The sequence below is a fragment of a genome, unplaced genomic scaffold, assembly GCF_019419815.1.
Source record: "Pyrus x bretschneideri cultivar Hongxiangsu unplaced genomic scaffold, Pyrus_bretschneideri_v1 Contig15, whole genome shotgun sequence".
Taxonomy (NCBI): Eukaryota; Viridiplantae; Streptophyta; class Magnoliopsida; order Rosales; family Rosaceae; genus Pyrus; species Pyrus x bretschneideri.
Genome location: NW_025999446.1, coordinates 5,161,042 through 5,173,805, shown reverse-complemented (window position 1 = coordinate 5,173,805; position 12,764 = coordinate 5,161,042). Strand labels below are relative to the sequence as shown.

The following is a 12,764-nucleotide window of genomic DNA, read 5'->3' as shown; positions in this document are numbered from 1 at the left end:
TTTTTATTTATATCTTCCGATGAAGAATAATATTTTATATCTCTCCTTTGAAAACTTTCCGACCAACCAAAAATGTAATACATATTTTAAGACATTTTGTTTCTCTCGTTGGAATTGCTATGCTATCAAATTAAAATTTAACATTTTGGTACTCCTATATCATTCCCTCTGTTTACAAATGTAGGCATAATACCCACCACTCCTTGCCACTTGGGTGAACCCCAAGAAATTGTTCAGTAAGTTTTTAACGTATGCCAAAGAGTCAAGGACCATCACAGATTCTATTTATTTTGAAACAGGTGGAAGAGATTTTCTGTTCCATATTATGTTTTTCTCCTATTTTGAAACAGATGGAAAAGATTTTCAGTTCCATTTAATTTATTTTCTCTAAATGGGAATTACTCAACTTTCCTTTATTTTCTAGCACATGATGTGTAATTGAATTATTTTGATTTTCTTACTTCTCTTGCATTTAACTAACAAAAAAAGAATTAAAAATGATGTGGCTTTCACATTAAAATTTGTAATTCAATACCACAAAAGTCAAGTTTTAGATTGATTAGGAGGTTAGAGGAGTTGATCTCTTCTCTTACGATGAAATTACTCAAAATTATGGATTTTAGAGTACGTGCTATTTGCTAATTTATATCCTTGTTCAGTCACAAAGTGCTATATGCTAATCTATGCGGCACCTTGACATGAATTTTAAATAGCTATTTTTAGAAGGATGTTCTAATTTATCTTTTTATTACAAATTATAGCATTAGTCGGTTAAATTGTTAAATGTTAGGAGTGAAAAACCAACTTTTAAATAGCTAATATCCTAATAAAGTTACCGTTTAATAATTGGTGGACATTTATTACCTCAAAAAGTAAAAATAAAAATAAAAATTGGGTGGACATTTATTTATGTGTCAAATTTTATTTTATTTATTTTTTTTGGTTAATTGGATTTTATGGATTCTACATGACACAATTTTTGCGTATGCACTTGCCTCATCCCTGTGAAGTGCTTAAAACCTATATTCCACACGTTTTTCAGCTTGATATGTGGATCGAAGCATGCCTTGGAGATGGTCAAAGTTTGATTGTTTTCCAAGAGATAGGAACAAACTTCCACTTTCCTGGAAATTAGAAGACTGCCATAAACTTTTCTTAAAGGAGTGGAAACCGTTTTTGGGGCTTTGATGTCTGCCAAGAAATATTGACTAAATAATAGGAAGAGAAATGCTAAGAAGACGCTCTCAAAGTGAGACTCTTCATGGATTATCTGATACCTCATAGTTTAACGTTAATTTTTGTGTCAACTTTATAAAACATTGTACAAAAAACATGAAGGGTTGAAAGTTCATGAAGAGTTCCACTTTTAAGAAAATCTCCTTAGCATTTCTCATAATATATAGGAAATAGGTGGCATAAGATTTACAGTCTCTAACCTAGGTCTAAGTTGACAATAAAACTTGGGAAATTATTATTAGCACTCAAAACTTTTTATAATTAAAAAGAAAAATACTCACAAAGATTGTAGAATAAGATTTTTTGAATACTAATAATAGTTCCTTAAAACTTATTCTGTTTAGTACTGTATGGGAATTAGTGTGAAGAAGAAACAATACTTGGGGCGCATTCATTTCTAATGTTTTTGTTTGGTGGACAATATCTTTCCTCTTTCTTACGTACTGATTATTTTTCTTATTAATTCTCATTGGTTATTAGAAAAAGTCGGCTAGTCATAGTATATTAGGTCTGGATTCTTGGACAGCTCAAGTAAAATGCCACTTCATTAATGATTTTAAAACTCCATTGTAAAGGGTTCTCAAAGACATAAATGGCCCATCATCTTATACATTTAACCAATTTAATTAAAACAATGTACTCTCATGTTCGTACACAATTTAAAACTCACTCCTCATAATTTAAATAAATTCAATGTAAAATATTACTTGTGTATAAAACACAAGCACAGATATTAATATTTCGCAACCGAAATCCAATTAAAGTAACTTCCACCCATTTTGTTGAATAATCTTTCCACAACTTCTATTTTTTCAAGTTGAGCCATATATATATATGAGGTATGCTCTTACATCATACTACAACAACAATTTACCTATACACGTTGACTATTCATTTAGTTTGTGTATACTGCTAAAGCTATATAAATACCCTTCTCTCAGTTCAACCTCAAAAATTCAAAAAGCCCCCACAAAATCCTCTCAATGCAGGAACACAGAAACCTGCTTCATGCATTATTAATGTTAACTCTGCAGTCTGTTCATCCATAAATATTCAGTCCCATCTGGGATACCGAGCTGCTTTCTTCTCAGAAATCCACGAATACGATTTTTTTTGCATGAGATTTACACAAGGCCTTGTGGGTTGTTGTGCTTGATTGTATTGGAAGTGAAAAAAGAACGTAGTAAAAATGGATAATGGTAGTGGTGATATAGTTAGAGTGAGTAGTGCTCGTTTGAGCAGTTCTAATATTTGGAGGAACAGCACCATGGATGTTTTCTCCAAGTCTTCACACGATGAAGATGATGAGGAAGCTCTGAAATGGGCAGCCATTGAGAAGCTGCCTACTTATTTGCGCATTCGGCGCGGAATTCTCACCGAGGAAGAAGGCAAAGGAAGAGAGATTGACATCAAGAATCTTGGGTTGCTTGAAAGAAAGAATGTGTTGGAGAGGCTGGTGAAAACTGCAGAAGAAGACAATGAGAAGTTCTTGTTGAAGCTCAAGGACCGGATTAATCGGTAAGTTTTGCATCTTAATTAACTTTGTATTGTGAAAGTCAAGAAAAGAAAATAGAATTATAGAGTCAAGGCAGTGTACCCGTACCCTCGCACCCCAGTTGAATCCGTTCCTATGAATGGGAGTAGTTTAAAATATTGTTTTTTTTCCAAAAAAAAAAAAAAAAAAAAAAAAAAAGAAACAAGATGGGACTTTTGTGCAATAAAGGATGGTTTAGATTTAGCTCCTTACAACTGTTGAACTCTAGACATAAACCCACCTATATTAAAACATCTAAATAAAACCCAAATTTTGAATTTGATGCCATGTAAGATAAAAGATGTTCATACATTTAAATTTATTTACAACACCATGCCACCAACATTAATATGGCTATTACGGTTTTTTTTGTAGACTTTTAATTTATTGTCTTTTGTTTGTCAACAACATTCAATTAGTTTAAGTTTTTTTTTTCTTTTAATTTAAAAAAAAAAAAAAAAAGAAGTTCTTTTCTTCTTTTATGTGAAATCGCCTAATCCAAATCTAATTCGCTCAATATACATTCTATTGAAAAAGTAGATACATTAACTTGTGGAAAAAAAAAAAAAAAAAAAAGGTAAAAATAAACTAGTAGATACATTGTTTCTTGTAAAAACTAAACAATTAGTTACATTATTTTCATAAAAAAATAAACAATATGTAATCTTTTTTTTAATTACACAATAGGTACACAATTTTCTTAAAAATTAAATAATAGGTACTTTATTTTTGGAAAAAAAAAAAAAAACTAGTAGAAACATTTTTTTTTTTTTTAAATTAAACAATGAATTTATAAGGTAAATTAGTTTGCATGTATTTTGCATATTATTGTCCGCTTTGGGCTTACCATTCCCTCACGGTTTTGTTTTTGGGAACTCACGAGCAACTTCCCAGTGGGTCACCCATCATGGGATTGCTCTAGCCCTCTTCTCGCTTAACTTCGGAGTTCCTACGGAACCCGAAGCCAGTGAACTCCCAAAAGGCCTCGTGCTAGGTAGGGATGGGAATATACATATAAGGATCACTCCCCTGGGCGATGTGGGATGTCACATATATGGGTTTGTTATTACGTAGGTAAATTATTTTTCATGTATTTTACATATACTGGGTATATTATTTTCTTTTTTTAAGGAATCTAACATTTTAAAATTTTAATATAGTAGGTGCACTATTTGAATCAAATGTTTTTTTTTGTAGGTAAATTATTTTGCATGAATTTTACATATATTAGGCATATATATATAGGTGTGTGTGTGTGAAATAATTTACCTACATTAATATGTAAAATATAATTTTATTGACTTAATTAAGCATGTATAATAACATATATTAGACATGTTTTATGTTATTATATATTAGGCAATGAATTTATAACATTAATTTTTTTTTTTTTTTTGTAAAATCATTAATTCTCTCCTACCATCCATCCGCATGACATTAATTATGTACATCAAACATTCAAAGAGGGTTTATAAATAAAGAAAATATCCAAATAGGGGTATTTTAGGCATGCGAAATTTTTTTAATGTGTGAAGTCAAACATAATTAATGAATTTGCTGATGTGGAATCTAGTCAATGGGTTTTATTCAAGAAAAAAAACTTATTTCGGGTTTTATGTAGAGAAAATTAAGTTTTAGGGCTAAAGTCATATTTTCATAGATTTTAATAGCTTTTCTAAAGAAATTTGTGGTCAGATTTTTGTTTTGGAAAAAAATTGATGCATGTGGTTTGGTTTGGTTTGTCTCAGGGTTGGACTTGATATGCCAACAATTGAAGTGCGTTATGAGCATTTAAATGTTGAAGCAGAAGCTTATGTGGGAGGCAGGGCCTTACCTACAATATTCAATTTTGTTGCTAATATTTTGGAGGTAATTCAACAATTCCTTCTTTCTTTAAAATCATGCAATTGCAACAATTTATACTTTTGAAACTTAATGTGGATGACATTTTCTGTTTGAAGGGGTGCCTGAATTTTGTTCACATTCTTCCAAGTAGAAAGCATCCGCTACCAATCCTTGCTAATGTTAGTGGAATTATCAAGCCTAGAAGGTAACGGATTGGACTAAATACTGGTGTAAATCATCACACACTCCTTTTAACTGTCCACTTCTGATTTTTCGGATTCGGCTTCTGCAGAATGACACTGCTTTTAGGACCCCCAGGCTCTGGGAAAACCACATTACTATTGGCTTTGGCTGGAAAACTTGCTAAAGATCTAAAGGTAGGGATATAAGATTTCCAACCCTGTGTCCAACCCTTATTAACATAGTTGTTTCACCTCATGATTTGATAAAATTGTTCATAAACTTGTAGTTTTCTGGGAGAGTAGCATATAACGGACATGGGATGGAAGAGTTTGTGCCAGAGAGGACCTCGGCTTATATTAGTCAGCATGATCTCCACATAGGGGAAATGACAGTGAGAGAAACATTGGCTTTTTCGGCAAGATGTCAAGGGGTCGGACCACGTTATGGCAAGTTGAAACCCCAAAACATTTGACATTTGTGGTTTAAACTGAAGTATTCTCATGAATCTGAAACTAATTTTTTATTTGTAAAATTTTCAGAAATGTTGGCAGAATTATCAAGGAGAGAAAAGGAAGCAAATATCATGCCAGATCCTGATCTAGATATCTACATGAAGGTAAACTTAATATCCACAGAACTTTCTGTTTATAACATATTTCAGATAATGCAAAAGTGTTGTTGAAAAAATCCGTTTCAATATCTTGAAATGCTTTTCAACTTTTGCAGGCAGCATCGCTGGAAGGACAGGAGACCAGTGTAGTTACAGATTATATACTCAAGGTGGATTCGTTTTCCTTCTAAGTTTAAGCTCAAATTAGATAAATGTATCAGATTTTGGGACCATTTTTCTTTCAGATGCTAACAAAACTTTGCAGGTTTTGGGACTTGAGGTTTGCGCAGACATCATGGTGGGGGACGAAATGGTACGAGGTATTTCTGGCGGACAAAAGAAGCGAGTCACAACAGGTAAACCGTTGATTACCATACTGCCGTAACTAATGTTGGACATACTTTCTTTGCCTATTGGTTATTGAAAATTCTGATCCATAACTGCAGGGGAGATGCTGGTTGGACCGGCAAGAGCACTTTTTATGGATGAGATATCAACTGGTTTAGACAGTTCAACAACATTTCAGATAGTGAAATCACTCAGAGAATCCATTCACATCCTCAGTGGAACTGCTGTTATCTCTCTTCTCCAACCGGCACCAGAAACCTACGACCTATTTGATGACATAATTGTGCTGTCTGATGGGCAAATCGTGTACCAAGGCCCCCGCGAAAATGTGATCGAGTTCTTTGAGCACATGGGATTCAAATGTCCAGAGAGGAAAGGAGTAGCTGACTTCTTACAAGAAGTAAGAATTTGCACTCCTATTGTTGTGTTACCACTTTCTCGTTCTTCAGAGAGGTCCTTTTTCCTAACCTTATGTTTTTTTTTTTTTTTTCCCTCGCCTGCTGTATTATAGGTAACATCAAGGAAAGATCAGGAGCAGTACTGGGCGGATAAAGAAGAGCCATATAATTTTATATCTTCCAAGGAATTTGCTGAAGCATTTCAGTCATTTCATATTGGTCGAAAACTTGGTGATGAGCTTTCTACTCCATTTGACAAGTCCAAGGGTCACCCTGCAGCCTTAACAACTCAGACGTATGGTGTTAGCAAGAAGGAATTGCTTAAAGCTTGCATTGATAGAGAATTTTTGCTTATGAAGAGGAATTCGTTCGTCTACATTTTCAAGATGACTCAGGTAAGTGGTGTTTAATGTAAATTGGAATCATACTGTGGATTTCTATAATTTGTTGGAAAATAATTCGAAAAAAGTGCTAACACTATTTGAAAAGAAGATTTGTTCAGCGAAGCTCAATGAGTACTAGGCATATTGATTTCTTGTGGTTTTTTGTTTCAGCTCATTATATTGGCTTTTATATCAATGACCCTATTTCTCCGGACTGAGATGCATAAGAATACAGTTGACGATGGGGGTATTTTCATGGGTGCTATGTTCTTTACAGTGATCATAGTTATGTTTAATGGGTTCTCAGAGCTTGCCATGACTATCATGAAACTTCCTGTATTTTTCAAGCAAAGGGACCTTCTCTTCTATCCTGCTTGGGCATACTCTTTACCGACATGGATCCTTAAGATCCCTATCAGCTTCGTAGAAGTTGCCATTTGGGTGGTCATGACGTACTATGTAATTGGTTTTGATCCAAACATCGAAAGGTGAGAAAGAAAACATCATACACACTACAAATCCTATTTATAATTCGCATCTGGTTTCAGAATCTGATGACGTCTCTCAAATGGCAGGTTTTTTAGACAATATCTTTTACTCCTATTGCTTAACCAGATGGCATCAGGACTATTCCGATTTATGGGGGCATTAGGGAGGAATATGATTGTTGCAAACACATTCGGGTCTTTCGCGTTGCTTGTAGTACTAGTTTTGGGTGGCTTTGTCTTGTCTCGAGGTGAACTATGCATGGAAACAATATAATCCAAGTAATAAGAAAAATAATCGCATTTCTTTTGGCTGATGGTTTTAAATATGTCTTTTGAATCAGACAACGTGAAGAAGTGGTGGATATGGGGTTATTGGGCCTCACCGATGATGTATGGCCAAAACGCCATAGCTGTCAATGAATTTCTCGGAGACAGTTGGAGCCATGTAAGTGGAAACATTAGTGTTTCAGGATTTTATTTTGAAAGCATTAGCTGATACATATGGATATATTTGTGTTCTAGGTTCCTCCTAATTCAACAGAATCGTTAGGAATTATGGTCTTGAAGTCTCGCGGGGTTTTCACAGAACCATATTGGTACTGGATTGGAGTAGGAGCTACAGTCGGATATATTTTTCTATTCAATTTCTTCTATACTTTGGCCTTGAAGTTTCTCAATCGTAAGTATCTGTGCACATATGTTTTTTGGTATTTCCATATGAGCATTATAACTAATGACCCGAACAACTATTTTGCAGCATTTGGGAAGCCTCAAGCAGTACTATCCAAAGAGGCCTTGGCTGAGAAACTTACTGATAAAACTGGAGATTCTGTTGAGCTATCATCAAGAGGGAAGAACTCTTCTGGTGAGTCGAAAAGTTCCCAAGATTAAGTCTCCCTTGTAGCTTGCATATTTCGATCTATAACATGATTTCTTGGTTAACAATGCAGACCCAAGGAATGAAAGTCGAAGAAGTGTATCATCAAGAACACTGTCTGCAAGAGTGGGTAGCATTACTGAAGCCAACCAAAACAAGAAGCGAGGAATGGTTCTTCCTTTCGAACCTCTTTGGATTACTTTTGATGAAATCAAATATGCCGTTGACATGCCCCAGGTATTTTTCAGTTTTATGTAAGCGAAAACAATGTTTGAGATTCAGGCTTGAAGAGCTTTTCTGAAGAAAATTCCCATTTTGTTTTGGTTATTCACGAATTTGGTTTGAGATTCAGGCAACGATGTTTCTCTTTACTTCTCTACAAGTAGCACTGAATACATCTTTAACCTCAAATTTATAACATGGCTTCAGGAAATGAAAAATCAAGGGGTAACTGAGGATCGGCTACCACTTCTGAAGGGTGTGACCGGTGCTTTTAGGCCAGGAGTCTTAACAGCTCTGATGGGTATTAGTGGCGCTGGAAAGACTACTCTAATGGATGTGTTGGCAGGGAGGAAAACGGGTGGATTTATTGAAGGAAACATCACAATATCTGGGTATACTAAAAAGCAAGAAACATTTGCTCGCATATCAGGATATTGTGAGCAAACCGACATACACTCTCCTCATGTAACAGTTTATGAGTCTTTGGTTTACTCTGCATCCCTCCGGTTGCCTCCTGAGGTTGATTCCACTACCAGAAAGGTAAAGCATATGACAGTAAGGTCGCATATTTGTCAATTTAGTGTGGTCTGTTTAGTCAAGTTGTTGACTAAAAATTGTTTGCAGATGTTTATTGAGGAAGTCATGGATCTTGTGGAACTGACCTCCATAAGAGAAGCGCTTGTTGGATTGCCTGGAGTGAATGGTCTCTCAACTGAGCAGCGTAAGAGGCTAACGATTGCAGTAGAGCTTGTTGCCAATCCATCCATAATATTCATGGACGAGCCAACCTCTGGCCTTGATGCCAGGGCAGCTGCAATTGTAATGAGAACAGTAAGGAATACAGTGGACACTGGGCGAACTGTAGTCTGCACCATCCATCAGCCAAGCATTGACATATTTGATTCTTTCGATGAGGCAAGACACTCTTTATGCTTTAGAATTAAAAAAAAAATGAATGTGCTACTTAATATTACCATAACTGATCAATTCAATCTCGCACTGCAGCTGTTTCTTTTGAAAAGGGGAGGTGAAGAAATATATGTTGGTCCTTTAGGCCGTCATTCTGCACATTTGATCAAGTACTTTGAGGCAAGGCTTATAAAAGCATGTTTCCAATATCTGTTTAACATGTTTACGAATTTGCACTCTCTCAAACGTTGTCATACCTAATTGTATTTACTGACATGGTTTTTGTTTTAACAAAGGATATTGATGGAGTTCCTAAAATTAAGATGGTTACAATCCTGCAACTTGGATGTTAGAGATTACTGCAGCAGCACAAGAAGCAGTTCTTGGTGTTAACTTCACGGATATATACAGGAACTCAGAACTATACAGGTAGGGTTCCGTTGAAGTTTCTAATTCTAATTCTAAATGCCCCTAAAACCTGGAAGTTGAAGAATTTTCTAGTTGAATTTTAGCACATTTGGTTTTGTAACTACTAATAACATCTTGAATGGTTCAGGAGAAACAAGGCCATGATCAAGGAGCTAAGTACTCCTCCAGCCGGTTCAAAAGACTTGTACTTCCCTACTCAGTACTCTCAGTCTTTCTTCAGCCAGTGTATGGCCTGTCTATGGAAACAACATTTATCATACTGGCGAAACCCGCCATACAGTGCAGTGAGACTCTTGTTCACAACTGTCATAGCTTTAATGTTTGGGACAATATTCTGGGATCTGGGCTCGAAAAGGTAAATGGCACCCCAAGTTTAAAACATACAACAAAACAGTTTGAAAATGGAAACTTTAGTCCTTAATTTGACAATAATTATTGAAAATGCAGGAGAAACCAACAAGATCTTTTCAATGCAATGGGTTCCATTTATGCTGCTGTTCTCTTCATTGGGTTTCAAAATTCCTCATCAGTACAGCCGGTTGTGGCTATTGAGAGGACAGTCTTTTACAGAGAAAGGGCAGCTGGAATGTACTCGGCATTGCCGTATGCCTTTGGACAGGTATTTCACTCATTAAGGTTGCCTTTCTAAAGGGTAGATGATCCAATCAAACTGTGATTCTTCTTTAGTGAAATGTTCAGAATTTCAAAAAGAACAAATTATTGAAGCATGTTTCAGTCTACTTGGTTACTCTTACCCATGAAGTTGTATAAACATGAATTTTATTAGTTTTTGTTGAATTCGGCCATGATGGTATGTATCTCACCAAATTCCTATGATTTGCAGGTAGTGATTGAGCTCCCGTATATTTTTATTCAGACAATCATATATGGAGTTATTGTATACACAATGATCGGATTTGAGTGGACAGTCAGCAAGTTCCTTTGGTACATCTTCTTCATGTACTTCACTTTCTTATATTTCACGTTCTATGGTATGATGACCGTAGCCGTGACTCCCAATCATAACATTGGTGCCATAGTCGCCTCTGCCTTCTATGCAATATGGAATCTCTTCTCAGGATTCATCGTTCCAAGAACGGTAAGTTCCTATAGCTCTTATGTATGTCTGGTTTGTGTTTAAGAAACTTCCTTGTATCACGATGAACCATTACTTACAATGTACTAAATTTGTTTCTATCACAGAGAATGCCAATTTGGTGGAGATGGTACTACTGGATTTGCCCGGTCTCATACACGTTATACGGATTGATTACTTCGCAGTTTGGAGACATAAAAGACAAATTTGATTCAGGTGAAAGTGTGGAACACTTTGTGAGGAATTACTTTGGGTATAGACGGGACCTTTTGGGTGTAGTTGCAGCTGTGCACGTTGGCATTTGTGTGCTCTTTGGGTTCACTTTTGCCTTCTCAATCAAGGCATTTAATTTCCAAAAGAGATGAGAGGATACTGAAGAAAACATAAAAAGCCAATAACATGGCTTCAAGCTTTGATCCTTGGTTTTTACGGAATTCCAAGATATTTGTAAGTATGCATAATATACATGTTATGGGGTATGCCAAAGCCGACTCCATATGTATGGAATTTGATCTGAATTTTGTAATTGCATTTTAATTCAACATGTAAATTTCGTTTCTGTTTAATAAATGTCTTTGGGCCCAATAGGGTCTTATATCTCACCAATGTGTAAATCAGGAGTAGTAATTTTTGCACTCTTCTTTTCTCTCTATGCATTCCTCTAGATTGAACAAATTAGAGTGTCAAAGGGAAAAAAAGAATGGAGGACTGCAGAAAGAGAAAACGAAAGTGTGGAATCACTATCCCATTGTCCTTAAAAAGACAATGTTTCGTACCCGTTTTGGTCTATTACGGATGAATAAGATCTTAATCATGTTGTCTGTCATGTGAATTTAAAAGACAAAATTGATAATCGAAGAAAGTTGAGGTTCAACTTTAAAATTAACATCGGCAATATGTGGAGTAGCTCAAGTACTTTCCATATAAGGTTTATTCTTTTTCTGATATAGGATTCATACGCTCAACACGCTCTCTCATGTGTGACAAATTTTCAAGTCTAACTTGTGAATAACACAAATTAGGTGACATAAAGCACATGTGGCCATTAGGCTTCACATTTGGGATAACATGCTCTGATAGATGAAGAAATTTGATGCTTTATCATAAAGGCAATTGATAATATAAAAAGTACCAACTACTTATAAACTCATACAAAGTCTCTTCTTTCCCAATATAAATTCCTATTCTCAACAATAATGATGGATGATGAATGATAAGTTTAATTCAAGAAGATTTAGAATGGGATTTTAATAAGTAATAAAGGAGTTTTAACGAAATACTCCTGATACTGTTCACTTTTAACGTTAAATACATTTTTACTATAAAAAGTCATTTATAGTACTATTCACTTACAACACCTTTTTATCATTTTGATTAAAACCTAAAATTTTCAATCAATTTTCATTAGTTTTCCTCATCAGATGCTTTGTATGTTGTGCTGGAATAAAGAATAATATAGCATGTTGCTCGAATAAAGAATAATATAGCATGTTGTGCTTCAAGTTAGTGTTCCTTGTTCTTTCATTTTTTTTGCTTTGTGGCCAGAGATAGTGCACACCTACGACCAGGTGGTGGATGTATTAATAGGGCAAGGGAAGGTTACTGCCGTTATTCGCCATTTTACTAGCTGAAGGCTGAAGTAGTACAAGATAAATTTTGTAAGTCCAAAGCATGGTTCACTATTAATGTCATTAATATTTTCTTAACTTAATCACTTATCACTAAGTGTTGAGTTTTATCGTAAAAGTTTTTGGTAATATTAAGTATGGATACTCCTATATATTGATAGTATATTAATTTTTTTTTATTATGACCGATGTGAGATTCTATTCTTTAACCTCCAACATAATTATGATAGGAGAAAAATAATAAACAAAAATTCTCTGAGAGAATTAAGGTAGGGGAAGGAACAACATAATTGTGATAGGAGAAAAATAATAAACAAAAATTCTCTGAGAGAATTAAGGTAGGGGAAGGAAGTAAGTAAGTGATGTTGATGCATATGGGACCTGGCTTCTCTGCCCTTCCACTTTCCATACACTCTCACCTCCTCTTATATGTACGGTCACGGTTAAGTCACGTCAACATTTTATGTTACTATTGATTTTTGTCTTATTATCTCTATAAAAAAATCAATATAAAATACTAACGTGGCTTAACTGTAACCGCACAAAATAAGAGGGAATGAGAGTGCATGGGAAGTGGA

The 12,764-nt window shown here is 35.0% G+C and overlaps 1 protein-coding gene across 1 annotated transcript; it reads left to right on the top strand.

Annotated features, from left to right (window-relative positions):
• Positions 1–2,177: 2,177 nt before the first annotated feature.
• On the top strand, positions 2,178–11,160 carry LOC125475544 (pleiotropic drug resistance protein 1-like). The gene is given in 25 exon segments (XM_048580444.1): positions 2,178–2,754; positions 4,519–4,639; positions 4,732–4,820; positions 4,908–4,992; positions 5,085–5,244; positions 5,338–5,414; positions 5,525–5,578; positions 5,674–5,764; positions 5,855–6,156; positions 6,268–6,549; positions 6,709–7,025; positions 7,113–7,273; positions 7,367–7,470; positions 7,548–7,704; positions 7,783–7,890; positions 7,976–8,139; positions 8,332–8,664; positions 8,749–9,039; positions 9,130–9,213; positions 9,330–9,354; positions 9,357–9,462; positions 9,590–9,817; positions 9,910–10,081; positions 10,307–10,561; positions 10,666–11,160. Coding segments are annotated over 25 exon segments (4,353 nt in total). The 5' UTR covers positions 2,178–2,425; the 3' UTR covers positions 10,924–11,160.
• The last annotated feature ends 1,604 nt before the right edge of the window (positions 11,161–12,764 follow it).